General features: G+C 56.5%; 1 protein-coding gene across 4 annotated transcripts in view; it reads right to left on the bottom strand.

Annotated features, from left to right (window-relative positions):
* Positions 1 to 481: 481 nt before the first annotated feature.
* Positions 482 to 22,714, bottom strand: part of LOC144942106 (DNA topoisomerase I, mitochondrial-like) — a 35,573-nt gene continuing 13,340 nt past the window's right edge. For 2 of the 4 annotated variants that reach the window (XM_078868800.1, XM_078868799.1), the window contains exons 3-20: positions 19,387 to 19,465; positions 15,264 to 15,312; positions 14,419 to 14,471; positions 12,842 to 12,917; positions 11,945 to 12,279; positions 11,244 to 11,359; positions 10,724 to 10,845; positions 9,929 to 10,051; positions 9,600 to 9,787; positions 9,104 to 9,248; positions 8,830 to 8,973; positions 7,712 to 7,894; positions 6,673 to 6,741; positions 6,096 to 6,210; positions 5,566 to 5,693; positions 4,789 to 4,883; positions 4,269 to 4,418; positions 482 to 1,910 (exon numbers count right to left, since the gene is read on the bottom strand). In XM_078868800.1, coding sequence (XP_078724926.1) covers positions 1,808 to 1,910; positions 4,269 to 4,418; positions 4,789 to 4,883; positions 5,566 to 5,693; positions 6,096 to 6,210; positions 6,673 to 6,741; positions 7,712 to 7,894; positions 8,830 to 8,973; positions 9,104 to 9,248; positions 9,600 to 9,787; positions 9,929 to 10,051; positions 10,724 to 10,845; positions 11,244 to 11,359; positions 11,945 to 12,279; positions 12,842 to 12,917; positions 14,419 to 14,471; positions 15,264 to 15,312; positions 19,387 to 19,465 — 2,273 coding nt within the window. In that variant the 3' untranslated portion in view covers positions 482 to 1,807. Of the gene's footprint in view, positions 1,911 to 4,268; positions 4,419 to 4,788; positions 4,884 to 5,565; positions 5,694 to 6,095; positions 6,211 to 6,672; positions 6,742 to 7,711; positions 7,895 to 8,829; positions 8,974 to 9,103; positions 9,249 to 9,599; positions 9,788 to 9,928; positions 10,052 to 10,723; positions 10,846 to 11,243; positions 11,360 to 11,944; positions 12,280 to 12,841; positions 12,918 to 13,390; positions 13,535 to 14,418; positions 14,472 to 15,263; positions 15,456 to 19,386; positions 19,466 to 22,714 lie in introns of those variants that run through there. The other 2 variants (XM_078868802.1, XM_078868801.1) reach the window with 2 other exon arrangements.

The following is a 22,714-nucleotide window of genomic DNA, read 5'->3' as shown; positions in this document are numbered from 1 at the left end:
AGCGTCGAGTCTTCCTGTGATAATGCACAATCGATTCGAGAGGTTCGGGCTGCGTAATAATTTGGCAATAGATTTCTGTTGTGAAGCCCTCCACCACCCCGACAGCCAATTACATGTCACGTGGCGTACAGCGTTTAACGTTCCGACGATTTGCGGTTTCCGCTCTCACTGGTTACGCAATATTTGACCAAATTGTTCTTCGGTGTTCGCTCACCCCGAGAACCTGACCAGCCAGGCTCACCCCCTGCTTAGCTTCGAGTGAGACGAAACCCCAGAGAACACACCAGAAGGCGTTCATGATCCACTCCTGCACCACCAACCTCCTAGGCCACGAGCCTGTGCTGTGAATTCCACATTCCGATCGCGCAGGCGAGTTCAGCCAACAGCACAGCCAGTGGCCCCCAGACCTGGATGCGAACCCGTGCCCCCCCCCCCGTGCGGCGCCAGGGAATTCGAGCTCAAGACACAGACGTCGCAGACGGCGGGGGAACACGTGTGTTTATTCAGTAGAGCCACTCTGTCATGGAACTCGTTTTTAGGGTCCTGCCACATGGAAGGTTTTTTTGTTTTCCAGATAGTTCCCAACCAAACCGTGTCCATACACCGGGGAGGTGAGCGGAGAGGAAACTCGCACGACGCCGTCTCGTACAGAAGGCACCAGATGGAGACGAGTCAACTTGCCGTACCGCCTGCTCCTGGCGAAACGGGGAACGGCACCGCACCTCGACCCCCACGCGGAGTCTCACAACACGCGCGTGGCGATCCCCCACCAACCCTCGCTGCCTCTGCATCATCGCTGGACGACAGGCAGCCACGTGCGGGCCAGAGAGCCGCCCATCGGACCTCTTGGTGGACAACGCGCGGCACGACCGGGTTATCTCACGGGAGACGCCGTTCTCTGTCTGGCGAGTGCGGCGTCCCCCTACCCTCCGCCTGGCAGCTCCCATCTCCTTGCTTCAGGCTCCCCAGTGGCAGCATCATGTGCGCGCACACACATGTACACACGTACCGAAACACGATTCCGCTTGTTTACCCAGGGAAAAAACCTCCCAGAGCTTCAAGACTTTTAAACCAGGAGGGTGCTGCCAACCGTTCGCAGTAGGAGGGGGGGGGGTATAATATTGCTGTCTGGAATCTAAATTGAGTGATTTGTGGCTAATTGCTCAACATCGGGTAGGGATGTTTCATGGCCAACAGCAGTTGCATTGTTTGAGTGGGGATTTTTTGTTTTGTTTTAAGCTATGGGAGTAAATCCGAGAACCTCCTGAGCAAGGAGTCGAACCCAGGCCCTTCTTTGCTGTGTGGGGCCACGAGCGCGACCCCCGGGGCCCCCTGACCGTGCAACAACAAAACGACAACCAACCCAAACCGATAAACGCACGGTGGTGACATAGTGGAATCCGCCTTCTCATTAACTCTGGGCAAACCGGGGCGGCGGAGGTGGCGGCTCTCATCCCAGCGGCCCGGCGCTCTGCGGCCATTTACGGGAAACAAACCGGTCCTCATTTGGCGTCACCGGCGATGACGCCAGGGTCCGGCTCGGGAGCGCCAGCACGGCTCCCCGTGCGGTAATTTGCATCTTGCGCTCAGCGAGTCGGCGAGGGAAGGGGGGGGGAGAACGTCTCCGCTGGTATTGCCGGCGAGCCCGTTCGGAGGAACGGGCGTGAGAGTCACCGCGCTCTCAACTCCGGGGTCACCGAATCCGCGAACGTGGTGGGTGGTGGGGGGAAAACGTAACGAGAGAAGCTGTGAATGAGAAGGTTGATGTCACCACCGGGAGGAGGTAGGGCGGGAGGAGGAGGGGTGTCTAGAACACGTAATCCTCATCCACCATCGCGATGGCCCAGGCAAACTTGTCGCGCTGCGTTTTGTTGTAAATCTTCTCGATCGGAACTCCAAATTTCTTGCACCTGGCGGGGCATGACGGGTGCAGAGAGAGAAGGGGGGGGCAGGGGGGACACGGAGATCAACAACGGCGAGAGGCGCCGCTCCGGCACGGTCGCCGCGTGCACGACGGGTCGCTCGGCGTGCACGACGGGTCGCCGCGTTCACGCCGCACCGCTTCTCGCGGAGCTTCGCCGACCGCGGCAAGCGCGTCCCGCGGAGGCTCCGGGTGCCGCCGTCATCCGCCTCTCGCGTCCCGCCGCAAAGATTCCTTCTACCCGACAATAAACGCGGCACACGCACCGCGACGCCGCCGTCGGCAGCGGCGACACGAGCGCGAACAAACTCGCGCTCAACGCGGGCGACGTTTCGGGCGACGGCCCTTTTCCGTAGCGGGGTTAGGGGGAAGGGCCGTTGCACGCGAACGTCGCCTGGCGGCGCGCACGTGATGCGTGCGTTCACGCAGCTCTCACCGAGGAGCCTCGGTGGCCTCTCACCTGCCGAGGTGGCGGCGCATGGCGCTAGCGCCCTCCCGTGGCCACGCGGCTGCCACGCTGGGGCTCTGAGCGCGCGAGCGATTGCAGCGCTTGTTTAAGGAAATTCCTCGCAGGGGTTCCCCTCCTCCTCGACTTTGTCAGGAGGATCCTGACAGGTTTTTCGCAGTAGGAGGCTGCGTGTGACCCCAATTGAGTAATTCGCAGGTAATTTTTCAGCATTTGGAATTTTTGGCTAATAAGAGTCATATTGTGTGGTTTTTTTTTTGCTAATGGGGAGGAAACTCAAGTACCAAGGAAGCAGACCCAAATAGAACAGAGGGGGAGAAAGCACAAACTCCATACACACAAGACACCCGGAGCTGGGAATTGAATCCAGGTCCTTGTCGCTTTGAGACACGCGTGTTACCGCTGCGTCGCCGCCAGGGGCGCTCCTGCAGCGGGTGGAAGTCTCCTGCGGAGGAGGGAAGGCGGAATGTCCCCGCATCGCTCATCGTCTGAACACGCAGGACGTGTCACCTTTGTCAAACATGTGTAGTGACGTATAATGGATCACTACGGCGCCTTGCGCCAGTTACTGATGGATAGGGGAACTGGGAGTGTAGTTGCCCTCTCTGCCAGCAGGGTACGCTATGTCATGGAACGGCCCCCTCGGGGGCATGGTTCTGGTGTATGGCAGAGAGGGGGCATCTGAGGACGTAGTAGCCCGGTTGGCTGGCAAGGGCACGTGACAGGACAGGGTAAGGATGTGGGCCAAAGGTGACAGAAGGGACACGTGGTGTATGGCCCAGAATCTTCTGGGAAGTTCCAGAAGGGGGCGTGGCCGAGGGCGGAGCCAGGCCACGCTGGGGGGCATAAAAGGGAGGTCCCGGGGTCCCATCGGGGCTGTCTGCTGGAATGGAACCCGCCGTGCTACACCTTCTCCTCAGTCTCCGGTCTCCGTGCTCGGCATCGTGGGTCAGGCAGTGTGCCGACTGACCTGACCCGTTTATGTAGTTACGCCGTGGTGGTTACCGGTTATGTAGTTACCCCGTGGTGGTTACCGTTTATGTCGTGGTGGTCGTACAATAAACGTGTTGCCTCCTGAGTTAAGTGTGTCTCAAGTGAACCCACTACACATGGAACTAAAAACCTTCGAGAGCCAGAGCTTCCGTCGGTTTGCTACACCTGCTAAAGGTCGAAAGGTCGGTCGCCTTCCTGACCTCTTTTACCGCGACTACCATGGTTTCTGTTCCCATTAACTAAACTCGATGATTCTTCCCCCCCGTCTTTTATCTCATTCACCACACCGTGTTCAACCACCAAACCACCACTCGCTCAATAACCAACCCACGAACTCGCACACCCACCCACCAAACCACTCATCACACTGCAGGTCACAACACTTCTATTTCTGCTTCTTCTTTCTCGCACTACCCCACTTTGGAATTCCCTCCTCACATCATCATCATCTTTTCCCAAGCTCTTACCACGAAAATAACCTCGCTGGATTTAAGAAACCCATTAACCCTTATCCAATACAGCATTGATAGTGCTGCTTGTCGCTGGCCGCTTGACGTTTTGAGCCCCTTGATTTGTGCCGAGCAGCCGTGTTCGTCACGGGAACACGGCAGCGGCGCGTCGCCGTGCATGCCACTTCGCGGAGCCGCCCGCGCCTACTCCCGGGTGAGAGAGGAGATCCGTGGTCGTGGGGGCCCGATGGGGGCCACCAGCCCCCACCCATGGCCCCCCGTTTAGGGTATTTGGTTCGCGGTTTAAAAATTCCACGTGACAATCCACTTCGTTCATTTTGTTGCCAGGTAGCTTCTGAAAAAGAGCTGCCTAGCTCAGTGGGGCCTAACCTGGTAAAATAAAAAGTTTACAGTTCGTTTTTAGTTGCCCCCAACCCACCAGGCGACGGAGATGCGAGGGTCCAAGTAGTTGAGCTTCGAGGTGCCGAGCGCAATCTGCTTGTTCTCCTCCTTGTCCGTGACGGCTACCTCCATGTTGGCCAGCTGCTGCTCGATCCGCTCCACGGCTTTCTGCTTCGCCTCCACGATCCTGGGCGGCACGGGGCGGGAGACGGGGCAGGAGGGGGCGGGAGAGGGGACAGGAGGGGGGCGCGGGTCGGGCCATTTACACGACCTTCACATGCCGAGATGCGTTGGTGCACGCACGTGGGGAGTGGTGGCGCAGCAGTTAGCGCACTTCCATTCCTGCTCACGGTCAACATCGATGGACAAAACATTTCATCCGTTCCAGTGTTTCCTGCCCCTAGGTCGACTCGACCTTAAAAAGCAGCTATAAAGGTCACGTAGGCCTTCATAGCTGCTCGCTAACAAACATTTCCCAACAGTCTGTTAAGTTTGAATGGGGGAGTGGGGGGTCTGCGTTTGTACGCGTGTACACGGATACTCGCGCGTTGCGTTACTTCTGCATCTTGGCATCGTTGTGCCGCTTGAGGTCGACCTTTGCCCTTGCCAGATCGTCTTGCGCCTCGCCCAGCTGCTCCTGTTTGGTGCCTACCTGCGCGGCACATACACACACGGGGCACACACGCGAATGCGGCACACACGCACGGGCCATACACGCACGCGGCACACACACGCACGCTCGGTACAGACACACGCACGCTCGGTACAGACACACGCCCACTCGGTACAGACACACGCGACACATGGTACAGACACACGCGGCACAAGCGGGCTGCACACACAAAAAAGCGTGTGGCGCCACACCCTCGTTTGTTTCCAGCCAGCGTGCCCTCCCGCGTCCGACGAGTGGAGTCACCGTTTACACGACGAGTTCGGTTTACGAGGAGGGCGCGACGAGAGAGTGAAACGCAGGGTGTGCGGGCGAGAGGAAGGAGACACGGAGAGAACGAGATGCGAGGGCAGACGGAAATACTGCAGAGAGAGGCAGCGAGATACCGGCAGACAGAAAGGAAGACTGAGACACAGAGGCACAAACTCACTCGCACACACGTGGACCTCCAACACGTAGCGTCGACGCACCCCAATCCGCCACAACACCCTCACAGGCCTGGCCCGGAGGCCCATAGACCACAAACGGCCCTAAGAAGAGAACCCATTTAGATCCCACTGTGCAGGGCCGCATAGAGGCCCCATGAGGGCCCCGTGGGGAGGGCCCCGTGGGGAGGGCCCCGTGGGGAGGGCCCCGTGGGGAGGGCCCCGTCTCCCGGCCGCACCTTGGCCTGCAGGTTGGCCATGGACTGCTCGTAGGTCTTGGGCGGCGTGCGCTGGTGGTTGCACAGGATGGCGACGGCGCGGTTGGCGCGGTTGTACGACAGGATCTTCGCGGCCACCGACTCGTCCGCTGTGGAGGGTGGGTGGTGGTGGGGGGGGGAAAGTTGACAGCAATTAAATATTTTTGTCCCCAATTGGGTTTGTGCGTACGTGGTGGGGGTGGGGGCGTATGTGGTTGGGCATGCGCGCGCGACTCCAATTTAGATTCTCGCTCACGGGCAACATCAGCGGCGATTATCTGAATCGGTCCCGGGCCTCCCCGAGGTCTACTCGGCATTAAATAATTACCCGGTGTGTATATAAACGTCACCACTGGGAAGACAGAGGCGTGATGCTAACCTCACTAACTTCTCGTGCGCAGCGTTGGCCTTCATAGGTGCTTGCTAACAGCACTTGCTCCAACCGCCTGATGAGGCTATAAGGGACATCTTTGTCTGTGTGCGCATGCGTGCGTGCATGCGTTTTGGCGCACGTTTGGTGAGCTCCGCGAGCTGCTCCTGCAGGGTGATGGAGGCGTTGTACGTGCGGAACACCTTGGCCGACAGTCCGTCCATCAGCGTCTGCAGGTGCTTGTTCAGCATCGTGGACTGTGGAGGCGCGGACCCACGCACGCACACACACACACAAGCACACACGCCACCGCACGCACACACACACATCATCGCACGCACGCACACATACGCCACCGCACGCACACACACATCACCGCACGCAAGCACACACACGCCACCACACACACGCACGCACGCATGCACACACGCCACCGCACGCGCCACCACTCACACACAAACACGCCACCACACGCACATACATGCACGCTAACACGTGCGCACACACACACACGCCGTGCACTCTAACACGAAATCCCTGCACCGGCAGCACTGGCGGCGAGGAGCCGGACGGCAGCGGTGCGGAGGAGACGTGTGTGTGCGTGTCTGCGTGTCTGCATGCGCGTGTGTGCGTGTGCGTGCGTGTCTGCGTGTCTGCATGCGCGTGTGCGTGTGTGCGCGTGTGCGCGTGCGTGCGTGTCTGCGCGTGCGCGTGCTCACGTTGAGCCTGTCGAACAGCTCGTCTCCCGGGCACTTGTTCTCCGTGAAGAGGTGCAGATTCTTAAACACCTGAAAGGATGACATCACCACCAACCACGCTCACTCCACCGCTGGGTACAGGCACCCCCCCCTCCCCTCCCCCCGTCATCTCTTGGCGCTGCACCCAAGGCCGTTTCATCGCTCCGTCTCCACGGCGGTCCTCCTGCTGCTACCGTCTCGCTGGTGCCCGTTTCCTGTGCGGTGCAGCACGGCGCGGGTTTCTATTGCGGCGCCTGAAGACGCTGTGCGGATCCATGTGGAGTGCTCTTTGTTTAGGGGGAGGGGCAGGTATAGGGCTCCGTGTGAGCTTGTGGGTCTCTGTGCCAGTCTATGGGTTAAAATGTGAGTCCATGGGTCTCTGTGCGAGTCCATGGGTCTCTGTGCGAGTCCATGGGTCTCTGTGCGAGTTCATGGGTCTCTGTGTAAGTCCATGGGTCTCTGTGTGAGTACATGGGTCTTTGTGTGAGTACATGGGTCTTTGTGCGAGTACATGGGTCTTTGTGCGAGTACATGGGTCTATGTGCGAGTACATGGGTCTCTGTGCGAGTACATGGGTCTCTGTGCGAGTTCATGGGTCTCTGTGTAAGTCCATGGGTCTCTGTGTGAGTACATGGGTCTCTGTGCGAGTCCATGGGTCTCTGTGTGAGTACATGGGTCTCTGTGCGAGTCCATGGGTCTCTGTGCGAGTACATGGGTCTCTGTGCGAGTCCATGGGTCTCTGTGCGAGTACATGGGTCTCTGTGCGAGTCCATGGGTCTCTGTGCGAGTCCATGGGTCTCTGTGCGAGTCCATGGGTCTCTGTGCGAGTCCATGGGTCTCTGTGCGCGTCCATGGGTCTATGCGTGGTCTCTTTTCCGATGCTCTTGCAACAATAACCCCGCTCGATTCAATAAACTCGTTCAACCCTCCTATACAACGACTTTGACGGCGCCGTTTGTCGCTGGCCGCTTGAAGTTTTGGGCCGCGAGGGCCCCACGCTCGGCGGCGGCTGGGGACCCACCCGCTTCTCCACGGGGACCTTGTTGTAGTAGCGGATCGAGTCCTTGCCCAGGAAGTCGAACTCCACGACGTTGTGCTGCCCATCGAGCTTCTCGTGCAGCCGCACGTGCTCCACACGCAGCGAGCAGCAGCCCACCGTGTCCGCCTCGCCCTCGTCCTTCTCGTTACCGGCACGCAGCGCCAGCTACGGGGCCCGCACACACGCACAAGAACACCACTAAGGGGCGGTGACGTCACCACGGCGTTTGCGAGGTGCCCTTTGAGGCCAAGTTAAGTGACGTAGGTCCGCTTGGCAGGAGGCCACGGACATTTCACGTGGCCAACCTCGGTGTGGTTCTTGAAAGACTCCCGAGGGGATGGGTTAGAGGCTGGGTCCACCAAGTGGAATTTTGCCTTCCCGGGGTCTCCAGCACACAAAGACAAAGATCCCCCGGATAGCCTTAATAGGCTGATGGGGCGAGTTCTGTTTGCGAGCACCTACCTATGAAGGCCGGCATGGTACACGAGGGGGTGGGTGGCCAGCACCACCCCCGATCACCTTTGTCTCCCCAGTGGCAATGTTTTTGCATGCCGCACCAGGCACTCATTTGAGGCCAAGTCAACCTAGGGGAGGCCCAGGATCAGTTCAGATAATCGTCACTGGTGTTGGCCGTGAGCGGGAATCGAACTCGGGTCGCCGGGTTTGTAGCGCAGTGCACTAACCATTGCGCCAATACTCCCCACGCGTATGTGTGTATACGTTCAGCAATGGCCTGACAGCAGCTGACGCGGATATAGACACAGACACATGTACGCGCGCGCGCACACACCGTCATCCTCACAGCGGTTTTTTGCTAGCCATTGAACAAAAACGCTCCCCGCATTGCGTTCTTTCAAATGCGCTTTTACGGCTGTCTGGAATGCTCTTCCTTCCGATATTAGGAAGCCACTGAAGCTAAGCACTTCTAAATAATCTAGATCGAAAATCTATTTCTTGAGAACTTATTTGTGTTTATCACGTTGTCCCTTCCCCCGAGCCTCGGATTAGTGCGGTTGGATACGCACGGTGCGAAATAAGTTCAACATACATACACACACATACAACACACATATTATCCACTACCCCCCGCAGACCCCCACCTTGTCGATGAAGTAGAGAGCCACGGCGCACTGCCGCACCTTCATCTCGCGCGATTTCCAGTCCCTGCGGTACTGCTCGCGGATTTGCTCCACGCAGCCCTTGAGCTCCCGCGCCACCTCGTACTTGTGCCAGTCCTTCTCCCCCTGCGGGTGGCGCAAGCGCGCCGCCGCCGCCGCCGCCACCACGAGGAGGGGGAATGATCACGCGAGCGAGTGAGAATTCCGCGACGCGGGTCGGACGTTCCGCGCGAGCCCCAGTGTGCCACCCGCTCACCTTGACCCTGGAGCTGGCGTTGAGCATCACGTACTTGTTCTGGCACTGCACGTTCTCGGTCCAGCTGGCGAGCCAGCTCACCGCACCGTCGTGCCGCACCTCCTTCCACCGGTGGCCCGCGGGGGGCTCGGGCACCTTGGAGTCCCTGCACTCGTCGTCGCCGCCATCATCACCACCGCCGCCATCATCATCATCACCAAGACCACCATCGTCATCGCCGCCGTTGGCCATCATCGTTATCGCCGACATCACCATAGCTGCCTCGCCATCGCTACCGACCTCATCATCACCACTACCGCCACCGCGTTAACCATGGGCCTTCGCTGCCCATCGTTCGTCCACCACCCTCACTCTGTACCACTCTCCACCACTACGATCACCATCATCATCATATCACCATCACCGCCATCCGGCTGCCACCGTGCGCACCGCTCTCTCTCACCGTCTCTGCGTCCCCTCTCTCTCTCACAGTCTCTGCGTTCCCTCTCTCCCTCACCGGCTGCAGTTGATGATGACGTCCTCGGGCTGGAGCCGCAGCTTCAGCTTGCCCTGCTTGGGGTGATCGCCGCGCCCGCGGAACAGCCCCGGCGGCTCCACGCGGAAGTTGGCGATGCGCTCGCGGTGCCCGTCCATGGTGCAGTAGCCGTACTCCTCCAGCAGCGCCTCGTTCTTCCTCTTCAGCTCCTGGGCGCAGATCGTCCCCACCGCCACCGCGCGGACGTTAGCGGGACGTCGGGGGCCGGCGCGGCGCGTGCGACCGGCACCGCGCCCCCCGGCCGCCTTTGTCTCCCCGGCGGATGTGGGGGTTACGGCGCCGCTCGGTACCTGCTTCTCCTCCTTGGGCATGTTCTTGCGCTCCTCTTGCTGGGCCTTGAAGTACTCCAGCATCTCCTTGAAGTCGCACTTGTCCAGGTCTTTGATCATCTTCCGCTCGGATTTCGTCATCTCCTGCGATGTGGGAGGGGGGGGGGCACGGCAGTTGGGAATTGGCAGCGGTCGTGAGCCGCGCCACAAACCGCCGCTCCGCCAGTCTCCCCCGTGACTTGGGCGCAACATCAGTGGGGCAAGTGGTGTCTGGGGATGTGCCGGGCCTCCCCGAGGTCGACTCAGCCTGAAACAAAAACCTGGTCGGGTGCGGTTGTTTAACACACCGCACCAAAGACAGGGCACTCGTTTAAGGCTCAGGTGATCTAGGGGAGGCCCAGGACCGATGTAAAATTTAACTGGTCACTGGATTCTTACCGCAGTGTGCTAACCACTGTGCCACAGCTCTCGACACGTGTACAGCAACAGCTGCTATTCACCATTAGCGGTGACGTCGCCACGGTTGCTTGCGCCAGGCTAGGTGCATGTGGAGGTCGTCGCAAGCAATGTGGAAAATTCGCTGCTGGCAGGTCACGGGACAGACTCAGGTGCCATGGGTTGATCGACTGAGATGACTGTCACATGCACCACCTGCGCCACCTCGCTGTGTTTTAGCCGCCCGGCGCTCTGTTCGTTGCTCCTCCCTGCCCTCCGCTGTTGTCCTTTCACTCGTGTGCACGCGTACACACGTACACACACACGTACACACACACACGCACACACACGCACACACACTCCTAATATCCGGATCCTCACCTTCCTCCAGTCCGTGAAGAAGTTCTGGCGGAAGACGTCCCGTGTCGTGTATTCGTGCTCCAGCATCTTCGCGAAGAACGTGGCCACCTCCTCGGCCGCGACGCTCAGCTTCACCTCTTTGCCTGGGCCCAACGGGACGCGCAACGGCGTCACCGCCGTCACCGCCGTCGTCATCATCGTTACCACCTTTATCACCACCGTCACCAGTCACCATCACCGTTACCACCGTCGCCGCTGCCGTCACCACTGTTATCGTTATCACTGTAGCCACCGTCACTATCATTGTTATCATCATCATAACCACCGTCACCAACGTCACCACCGCCGTCGCCACTGCTGTCACCACCGTCACCACCGTCAGTCACCACCATCACCAGAGCTGAATTTCAGACGGATTTATCAGCGATCCCGGAAAATAATTCGGCGCTCGGCACACCGTGTCCAGTATAGACGTCTCAGCGGCCGTGATAACGATGACGAGTCGCGACGCGGGTGGGGGGGGGCAGCGCGGGGCCCTAACCGTCGTAGTAGAACTTGACGGCGGGCAGCAAGGGCTCGTACTCCGGGGAGAAGAGCGGCCCCTTGTGCTCCAGGAAAGTCCACTTGACCCCGTCCTCACGCTTCTCTTCCTCCCACCTGGGGTGGCGGGGGGGGGACGGACGGTGGAGCAGCATGTGTGTGTGTGTCTATCACAAGTGCCGTACACACAAGAGCACAAAGATCCCCGTATGGCCTTGACAGACTGTTGGGGAGAGCGCTGTTAGCGAGCAACCTGTGAAGCTTGGCAAAGCGCACGAGGTAGGTGGCCAGCACAACGCCTGGCCGCCTTTGTCTCCCCAGCGGCGATGTTTACAAATGGCAGCAGCTGCTCATTTAAGGCCGAGTAAATCTACGAGAGGCCCATACTGCATTGACCAGGTGCTATTTTAATAGAGTTGACCCAAGCCGACCTGGAACACTCTTTCACACACCACGTCCGAAGAGATGGTACCAGGCACTCGTTTGAGGCCGAGTCGACGGAAGGAGGCCCAGGATCTGGTCAAATAATCGTCACCGGCGAGTGCCGTGAACGGGAATCGAACCCGGGCCGCTGGGTTCGTAGAGCGGCGCGCCACCACGACACAGGTACCCGGCCACACCCACGCAACGCACGAGCAAAGGTGGACCCCCCACTCCCACATGGACCCCCGTGGGAGAGACCTGCACCCCCCCCCCACTCACCACTTCCACTTGGACTTCTCCTCCTCCTCCTTCACGCGTCTACGCTTCTCCGCCGCCTCGGAGAGCTGCCCCTTCGTCCTTGCTCGCCTCTTCTCCGGCCTCACCTCCTCCTCCTTTGCCTCCTCCTTCTGCCGCTCCCCATCTCTGTTCTTCTTCCTCTGCTTCTCGTCTTTGTCTCTCGGTCTCCTCTTCTCTCTCACAGATTCCTTCCTTCTCTCTTCTCTCTGCGAGGGTTTTCTCCCGTCGGTTTTCCCGACATTTTCAGCCTCCCTCTCCTCTTCCTCCGCTTCCTCCTCTTCGGAGCGCAGACGCTTCCTGCCCCTGGGCTTCTCCTCCTGACGCGCGAAACACGGCCACCAAACACCACCGACGGCACCCTCCTGGGTTCCAACCCGGATCTCAGCCGCTGTTTAAAGTGCACTCAGCCTGGTCACTAATGATTCGCGCAGAGGCGCATCGACTCACAGATTCACAAAGAGACCCATAGTCTCCCACAAAGACGCAGACTCACACAGAGACCAATAGACTCATGCAGATAGTTGTGAAATCGGCTTCTTAATTTCAGCGAGTTGATGGTCTCAGGCCAATCAACAACGACTGCGCTAATAAAACCTTGATCACATTCAAATTGGTTCTCAACTTAACATGGCAATTACATTAGTCTCAAATCCTGCCGTCGACTGTGCGTGGACGAGCAAGGCGGCTCGCACCACCGTGCAAGAGCTCCGCACGGGGGTCTCAGTCTCACGACGCGACGACGCCGGTGCCACGATCGGCACAACACCGGGGCACGATCGTCACCGCAGCGCCACCACGCAAAGGTGACAGCACGCCGGACATGAGGCACAACGCGGCACCGCACACCGCGTCGAGGATGCGCACGCGAGGGGCCGTCACCTTCGTCTTGTCCGCTTCCCTCTTGCGCTTTCTGTTTTCGGTGTCGCTCAAATTTTTCTTTTGTAATGGCGACGGCCTGAAAAGCACAACGGCTGGCGTCACCACCACGCACACACGCGTACGGACTCGTGCACGTGTGTTCACGCACAAACGTGTGCGTGCCGATTTCATCGCTCGTTGATCGAATGAAAAACACCCTAACATACCAGCGAGTACAGAGCTGGGACAACGGTGGTGGCGCCAGCTCCTCAGCACTTGCCTGCTACCCGAGATGCAATTTGCATGAACGGCGCAGCGAACGGAGAAAACGCATCTCCCGCAGGAATGAGTCAGAAAAACGAGGAGACGCAAGACGAACAAGACGGTCTCTTATTGCTCCGTACGGGGCGTCACCGCTCTGGCGGCCCGTGGTCCGAGATCGGTGACCGCGGTGGCGCGGTCGGCTGTTCCCCGTTCGGCACCTCGGGGGCGAAAGCCTCGCAGGGCAGAGAGTGCGGCGAGAGGCGATCGACCCCCAATCGAATCGTGACCCCGAATCGTGTCGCTCACTCTGCGATCCCAGCACCATTGTCCCGCGCAGCGCGAAAGCGCTTGCTGCGTCCCTCGTGCCCGCGCGCCTCGTCGCTCGCCGGAGGGGGTGGAGGAGGTGCCACCTCGTGAGCGGCGCCACTCGGCTTCTCCTGCTTCACCGGGCTGCGGCCAGAGAAGGGGAGAGCCCCCCCCACCCCCTGGGTCAACCGTAACCACTAGCCCCATCAAACACCCAGCCCCAACCCTAGCCCATCAAACACCCAGCCCCAAGCCTAGCCACATCAAACACCCAGCCCCAACCCTAGCCCCATCAAACACTCAGCCCCAGCTCTAGCCCATCAAACACCCAGCCCTAACCCTAGCCACATCAAACACCCAGCCCTAACCCTAGCCCCATCAAACACTCAGCCCCAGCCCCAGCCCTAGCCCATCAAACACCCAGCCCTAACCCTAGCCACATCAAACACCCAGCCCCAGCCCTAGCCCATCAAACACCCAGCCCTAACCCTAGCCACATCAAACACCCAGCCCTAACCCTAGCCCCATCAAACACCCAGCCCTAACCCTAGCCCCATCAAACACTCAGCCCCAGCCCTAGCCCATCAAACACCCAGCCCTAACCCTAGCCACATCAAACACCCAGCCCCAGCCCTAGCCCATCAAACACCCAGCCCTAACCCTAGCCACATCAAACACCCAGCCCTAACCCTAGCCCCATCAAACACTCAGCCCCAGCCCTAGCCCATCAAACACCCAGCCCTAACCCTAGCCACATCAAACACCCAGCCCTAACCCTAGCCCCATCAAACACTCAGCCCCAGCCCTAGCCCATCAAACACCCAGCCCTAACCCTAGCCACATCAAACACCCAGCCCCAGCCCCCCAATGCTATCCCCGTCTCTCCACGCGATTCGGGTCCCGGCGACCCCCCCGCCGTACGTGCCACGTTGCGGGCCCTGGCCACAGAGCAACGTGCCGGGCGGGCGAGCGGGCCCCCCCCCCCCCTCCCCCCCCCGTGTCGCCCACCCTCGCCTGCCGCCGCTCACCGGCGATCGCCTCCGGCCTCAACGGCGGTGCGCTCCGTGTCGCGCTCCGCTCCCTGCGACGCTCGCGCAGACACAGGCACACAGATACACAGACACAGGCACACAGATACACAGACACAGGCACACAGATACACAGACACAGGCACACAGATACACAGACACAGGCACACAGATACACAGACACAGGCACACAGATACACAGACACAGGCACACAGATACACAGACACAGGCACACAGATACACAGACACAGGCACACAGATACACAGACACAGGCACACAGATACACAGACACAGGCACACACGGCGCTCGTCTCACACCACCGCCACCGCCGCGAACCCAGGGTCCGAGGGGGCGATTCTCACGAAGATCACGCGCAAGTCACTTTACGACCCCAAGTTAATCACAAATAACAATAATCTCAACAAGTAAATCAGCGCCACCGCACGGCGTCCACTCCTCACTCTCGTAGACAGCGAACGCCTCCGAGGCGTCAGGCGGAGGAGCCGCAGTCGAGCGGGGAAGGCCACGTGGCGCAATCCGCCCTGCCGCTCGCTACGAGCCGACTGGGCGCTCGTCCCTCTCGCGGGATTCATCGCTCTCCGCAGCTCGAGGCGGTGGTTTCCCCGACGTTCAACTAACGCCGCCCCCGCGGGCCACGCGCCGCCTCGGGTGGCGGGCACCCGTCACGTCCTCCGGCCAGCGCGGCCGGCTACGCGCGGCGCCAGGGAAGTTCGACGCGCACGCACACACACACTCGCTCACGTACACACTCGCATACACACGCACACACGTACGGGACGGCCGTGGCGCGACCGGCGGCGCCGAGCGCCCCACGCCGGTACCTGCTTGACGCCGCGCGAAGCCCCCGTGCTCTTCGCCACGTCCTTCCCTCTGCGGGGAGAGACATCGGATTCAACTTTCAGTCGGCGAGCGACGAGAACTTCACCCCTCCCCACCTACAAATCATCCCAACTACGCGCATGGCGGCCACGCGCCGCAACCGCTGCCTCCCCACCCCTCTCCCGTTGGAGGCTTCTCCGGGGTCGCAAGGCGAGCGGCGAGAAGCCTCGCTGGGGAAGCTCTCCGGGCGGGTGGGCGGGACGCACGGAATCAATGCCGACGCCATCGCGTGGCAGCGCAGTGGTGACGCTCGCGCCTCACAGCGAGAAGCGCCTGGGTTTCATTCCGGACTCGGGCACTTTACTCCGTTTCCCCCTGTTCTGCAGAGTGAGTGGAGTGTTTGTGAATGTGTGCGTGAGTGTGTATGCGAGTGTGTATGCGAGTGTGTGCGCGAGTGTGTGCGTGAGTGTGTACGTGAGTGAGTGTGTATGCGAGTGTGTACGTGAGTGAGTGTGTATGCGAGTGTGTAGGTCGAATCAGCCTCAAATGAGTACCTGGTGCGGTGTGTAAACATCGCCACTGGGGAGACAAAGGCGGTCGGGCGTGGTGCTGGCCACCCACCCCCTCGTGTACCGTTGCGGCCTTCATAGGTGCTGTATGCGAGTGAGTGTGAGTGTTTATGTGTGAGTGTGTATGCGAGTAAGTGTATACGCGAGTGTGAGTGTGTATGCGAGTCTATGAGTGTATGTGATTATATGAGTGTGTATGCGAGTGGGTGTGTACGCGAGTGTGAGTGTGTACGCGAGTGTGTATGCGAGTGTGTACGCGAGTGTGCGTGATTGTGTACGAGAGTAAGTGTGTACGCTAGTGAGTGTGTATGCAGGCGAGTATGTGAGTATGAGTGCCTGTGTATGCAAGCGAGTGTGTATGTGAATCTATGTGTGTATGCGAGTGTGTATGTGAATCTATGTGTGTATGCGAGTAAGTGTGCATGTGAGTGTGTGTTTGAGTATGTATGCGAGTCTATCTGTGTATGTGAGTGTGTATGCGAGTCTGTGTGTGTATCCGGCAAAACAATCCCCTACCTCCTCGTGGTGCCGGACGGGCAATGCTGTCATGGGCAGTGCTGTAGGGGAGGGCCAATTCCGATTGGCCTTTCCCCTCATGGCGTTTGTAACCACCACAGCGGCCAAATGGGAGCTCTGGACGGGTACGAGGGGCTGGTAACCCCTCCACCTTCAATTAATTACCACTAAACCACGACGACAAAATTTAATAAATAAGCTTGTGCCGGAGGCCCCAGGGGGACAGGCATCTATGACGTCTCCTGGCCTAACCAGGAGACTGAATCCTTACCCTCGGGGCTCCTCCGGAAACAACAACACGTGGAATGTTCGAACGCTCATTGCGGAGAAGAGGCTGCCACTCCTCTGTCGGGAGCTGGACCGGTACCGCCTGGATCTCTGTGGTATTCAGGAGGTCCGGTAAACCGGCTCTGGCTCCTGCCACCATGAGGGGTGGACAGTTCTCTACTCGAGGCAGGAGATTGCCAAAACAACAGGGAGTGGCTCTTCTTGTGAACAAAATAATGAAGGGGGCGTGGGAGTGTGGCGGTGAGGTGTGGGAAGCTGTAAGCCCCAGGCTACTTTGGGCTCGCCTTCCCATCAACCAGAGGAGAGGAGTGGTGGTCGTGGTTACTTATGCCCCCACTGAAGATGAACATCAGTGGAGGGATGCAGGCAAGGCCGATGAGTCATATGTCTTTTATTACTTTCTGTCACAGGTGCTGGCTAAAGTGGCCCCTCGGGGTAGAGTCATCTTGTTGGGTCACTTCAATGCCCGAGTTGGTCATGATGCTGGCACCTGGTCTGGAGTGATCCGAAGGCATGGGCCAGATCAGCTCAATAACAACGGCAGGAGGCTGCTAGATTTTTGTGCAGCCCATGGGCTCGTAATTACCAACGCACATCCACACAACATCATGGATGCATGCCGGGTCCAAGCCCAAATGTGGTTTCAGGAAAGGGCGGTCCTGCACAGATGCCATATTTTCTGTTCGTCTGCTACAGCAGAGATACAGTGATACCTCGGTTTACGAACGCTTTTGTTCACTAACAACTCGGTTCACGAACAGAAAAGTTCATAAAAATCTGCTCCGCTTCACGAACTCCGCTTCGGTTCACGAGCAGGAGCCGCGGCCATTGCAATGCTATTTCCAGGCTGTCACATGGTCGTGACTTCCTGTAGGAAGATCGTGGAGAGAAGAAGAGACACAGGAAGAAGTACTGGGAGTACTGTGAAGACACTTTCAGTGACTTTTTGCTTTTTGGTGTGCTTTTGAGCACATACAGTACTGTACTACTGTACTGTACAATACTGTACTTACTGTATTGTACAGTTCACCCGTTTGAGTGCTTACTGAAGTCATCTCAAGCAAGGTTATTGTTCTCTCTTTATACATTACTATACTGTACAGTACTAATGTGTATTGTAATTTGTTTCATATTTTTGTGCTTCAAAAACCAAAAAGAAAGGTCAGAACGGATTAACCGGATTTACATTGAACCCTGTGGGAAAATGTGCCTCGGTTCAAGACCAATTCGGTTCACGACCAGTCAGTTCACGAATTAAGTTCGTGAACCGAGGTATCACTGTATAGGGAATTCCAACAAGTCCGACATCTTTGCTTTATTGAGCTGGTCAAGGCCTATGATACCATCAGTAGGCCTGGGCTCTGGGTTGTTCTTCGTGCTTTCGGAGTCCCTAACCTGCTGCTCACGATCATTAAGGACCTTCACGATGGTGAGCGGGCCTGGGTAAAACTACGTGGCTGGGAGTCGGAGCCATTTCCTGTTCACTTTGGGGTGCAACAGGGATGTCTTCTGGCTCCCACATTATTTAAAATCTATTTCGACCACGTATTTTGTGAAGCCTTCAACAGCCATACCGGAGGAATTTCCATCTGGTACAGATACAATGGGAGGCTGATCAATGCCCGGGTGCAGATAAGGGATGGCTCCCTATTGGTCAACCACGTTATGTATGCCGACGACCTGGTAATTTCAGCTCACTCAAAGGAGGAGTTGGAGGCGCTGCTGCTGAAACTGGAGTGTGCCACTAAGAGGTGGTGCCTTACCATCAGCCCCACCAAAACGAAGCACCTGCCTGGGTATTTTGTACCATCGGGCAGTCCACCCCCAAAACTCCCAATCGGTGATGGGGCAGATGTGGAGAGAGTGGAGAGTTTCCAATACCTGGGCAGTGTGCTCATGACCGGCTCCGGTTTAACAGCAGAGGTCTCACGCCGAATCAGTCGGGCGGCATTATCTTTTCATCCGTTGCGTAACGCTGTGTGGAAGCTACCTGGTCTGTTGCTCCGCACGAAGCTTCAAGGTCTTCTCGGCCACAGTCATTCCCTCCCTTCTCTACACTTGCGAAACGTGGACCCCCTTAATGGAGCATCTTCGCCGGTTAGAGACATTTAGGCTGGCGTGCCTACGATCCATCCTGGGTTTAACCAGGCTGGATTGTGTGAGGAGCTCACAAATCCTCGAAAGATCTGGACAAAGTCCCATTGGTGAGCTCTTCTTGGCAGGCAAGGCTGCGTTGGCTGGGTCATGTTGCCCGCATGCCCAGCCACCGCATGCCTAAACAGCTTTCGAGGGGTCTAAACGGGCGCGGCACGGGATAGAGAAGAGATTGAGTGATGTGGTACAGGAGGACGTGGAGCTTAGTGGTCTTGCCGATGACTGATACCAGCGGTGTCAAGATCGGCCTCAGTGGAGGAGGCTCGTGAAGGACACTACTGGGCAGTTGGAGGCAGTCGCCCTCCAACAACAACGGAGGGCGGAGGAGCGACGCTCACAACAACGAGCGGAGCGCCGGGTGGCTAAAGCACAGCAAGTTGGCATAGTAGGGGGCACAGGTGGTGCATCAGCCAGTCATCTCAGTCATCTCTGTTAGTCGACCCGTGGCACCTGGGTCTGCCCCGTGGCCTCCTGCCAGCGGGCGTTCGAGACTTCACGTGGCCTCAAGGTGCACATGGCCTGGCACAAGCGTCGTGGTGACGTCACTGCCACTTAGTAGCGAATGGCGGTTGTTGTCGTGGTAGGGGAGGGGGGTTACCTGTCGGGCGAGGTGGGCAGGGATCGGCCGCTCTTCCCGCTGACTTTCTTGCTGCCCCGGTCTCTTAATGACGCCTTGGCTTTGTGTGCAGAGACGAGCACAACACAAACATGGTGGCGTGTCAAGAACAACAACAACAACATCAACCACAATCTAGATTTGAAGCTTTCGTGACTGCAGGGATCCATACTCTTTGGTTCTTTCGGTAAAGTCATGTAGGTATAAAATAAATTAAATCACGACGTTTCGATTGCAACACAAGCAATCATAAATTTCGATTTAAAGCTTTCGTGACTGCAGGGATTCATCTTCTTGGTTCTTTCCGTAAAGTCACGTAGAATGGAAATAATAAAATAATAAAAATAAAACACTAAAATTATTCTCACGATGTTTCGGCCACAACGCAAGCAGCCGTCCTCAGGTGAAGAACAGGTCTGTCAGAAAGACAGCGTCTGAATGAACACCACCAGGCTTGGCAGCGTATATTTAAGCTGGGTTGGAGGGGGAAGAGCGCCTTGACAAAGGAATTTCCATATCAAGAGGAATTTAGCATATTTATGGGAAATGCAGGTATGTGATTAGTACTACTTATGCCCGTGCATTATGCAGGATTAGCAGCATCAAAGTGAGGGGATATGGGAAATGCAGGTATGTGATTAGTACTACTTATGCCTGTGCATTATGCAGGATTAGCAGCATCAAAGGGAGGGGATATGGGAAATGCAGGTGTGTGATTAGTACTACTTATGCCCGTGCATTATGCAGGATTAGCAGCATTAAAGGGAGGGGATAGGGGTAGCATTAATAAAGGGAAGGAATGTTAATAGTATGTAGCTGCAGTAATTAAAACCACCACGTAAACAACTAAAGTATAAACTACATAGTATCATCAGTATACTAAATATACTCTACAATAAGCTGAGTTACTAACAGTAAGTAATACATTACAATTCTACGTCGTAAAAAATATAATATGCTTCCATCTAAACTTTATTCTCTTACATCACACGAGTCTACACCGTACTATATACTGCCATAGACAAACCCAACATTAAATTATATACTGTATTGCTATAAACCACCCTAAACCTTATACATTGTAATATTACACTATGTATTATTCTACACACCCTAATGTATATCGCACTGCTGTATATTCACTATACAATTACGATACTATATATTACTGTGTACATTGTATTTAAGCATATACATTTTATACTATTTGTTATTATACACTTTACCATTGACCGTCGTGTGAAAGATACTAAGAGGAAGCAACGAAATATGTCAATGGGAGAGTAGTAAGGGGAAACTTGCAGCAATGCTGCTAATCCTGCATAATGCACGGGCATAAGTAGTGCTAATCACATACCTGCATTTCCCATATCCCCTCCCTTTGATGCTGCTAATCCTGCATAATGCACGGGCATAAGTAGTGCTAATCACATACCTGCATTTCCCATATCCCCTCCCTTTGATGCTGCTAATCCTGCATAATGCACGGGCATAAGTAGTACTAATCACATACCTGCATTTCCCATAAATATGCTAAATTCCTCTTGATATGCAAATAACTTTGTCAAGGCGCCCTTCCCCCTCCAACCCAGCTTAAATATACGCTGCCAAGCCTGGTGGTGTTCATTCAGACGCTGTCTTTCTGACAGACCTGTTCTTCACATGAGGACGGTTGCTTGCGTTGTGGCCGAAACGTCGTGAGAATAATTTTATTATGTTTTATTTTTATTATTTTATTATTTCCATTCTACGTGACTTTACCGAAAGAACCAAGAAGACAAGCAATCATCATCAGGTGGGAGAACCACAGCGAGAAAATGTTTTGCTGAAGTGGTAAGAGGTTTATACCACGGTATCTCTCTCCCACTTCAGCAAAACATTTTCTTGCTGTGGTTTTCCCACCTGATGATGATTGCTTGTGTTGCAATCGAAACGTCGTGATTAATTTTTGTTTTATACCTACGTGACTTTACCGAAAGAACCCAAGAGTATCAACCACAATATCAACAATCACAACAACGTCAACAACCACAACATTAACAACAACATCGACGACAACAACATCAACAAACACAACATTAACAACAACATCGACGACAACAACATTAACAACCACAACAGAAACCACAACAGCAACCACAACAGCAACACAACAGCAACCACAACAGCAACAACCACAACATCAACAACAACCATCACAACATCAACGCAACAGCAACCACAACATCAACAACAACCACGACAATAATCACAACTGCAACAACCAAAATATCAACAGTCACATCGCAGCAACACTGGAGGGAACGAGTGGTCTCCCACCTTCCCATGGGCGAGCGTGAGAGTAGAGTGAGAGTAGGGTGAGAGTGAGAGTGGGGTGAGAGTAGGGTGAGTGTGAGAGTGGGGTGAGTGTGAGAGTAGGGTGAGAGTAGGGTGAGTGTGAGAGTAGGGTGAGTGTGAGAGTAGGGTGAGAGTAGGGTGAGAGTAGGGTGAGTGTGAGTGTAGGGTGAGAGTAGGGTGAGAGTGAGAGTAGGGTGAAAGTAGAGTGAGAGTAGGGTGAGAGTAGGGTGAGCGTGAGAGTAGGGTGAGAGTGAGAGTGGGGTGAGAGTAGGGTGCGAGTAGGGTGAGCGTGAGAGTAGGGTGAGAGTAAGGTGAGAGTAGGGTGAGAGTAGGGTGAGAGAGTAGGGTGAGAGTAGAGTGAGAGTAGGGTGCGAGTTGGGTGAGCGTGAGAGTAGGGTGAGAGTAGGGTGAGAGTAGGGTGAGAGAGTAGGGTGAGAGTAGGGTGAGAGTAGGGTGAGAGTAGAGTGAGAGTAGGGTGAGCGTGAGAGTAGGGTGAGAGTGAGAGTAGGGTGAGAGTAAGGTGAGCGTGAGAGTAGGGTGAGAGTGGGGTGAGAGTAGGGTGAGAGTAGAGTGGGAGTAGGGTGAGAGTAGAGTGAGAGTAGGGTGAGAGTGAGAGTAGGGTGAGTGTGACAGTAGGGTGAGAGTGACAGTAGGGTGAGTGTGACAGTAGGGTGAGAGTGACAGTAGGGTGAGAGTAGGGTGAGAGTGAGAGTAGGGTGAGAGTAGGGTGAGAGTGAGAGTAGGGTGAGAGTAGGGTGAGAGTAGGGTGAGAGTAGGGTGAGAGTAGGGTGAGAGTAGGGTGAGAGTGAGAGTAGGGTGAGAGTAGGGTGAGAGTAGGGTGAGAGTAGGGTGAGGGTAGGGTGAGAGTAGGGTGAGAGTGAGAGAAGGGTGAGCGTGAGAGTAGGGTGAGAGTGAGAGTAGGGTGAGAGTAGGGTGAGAGTGAGAGTAGGGTGAGAGTAGGGTGAGAGTAGGG

This window comes from Lampetra fluviatilis, chromosome 26, assembly GCF_964198595.1.
Source record: "Lampetra fluviatilis chromosome 26, kcLamFluv1.1, whole genome shotgun sequence".
Classification (NCBI taxonomy): domain Eukaryota; kingdom Metazoa; phylum Chordata; class Hyperoartia; order Petromyzontiformes; family Petromyzontidae; genus Lampetra; species Lampetra fluviatilis.
The sequence above is the reverse complement of the archived record's forward strand: the minus strand, read 5'-3'. Positions and strand labels throughout refer to the sequence as shown.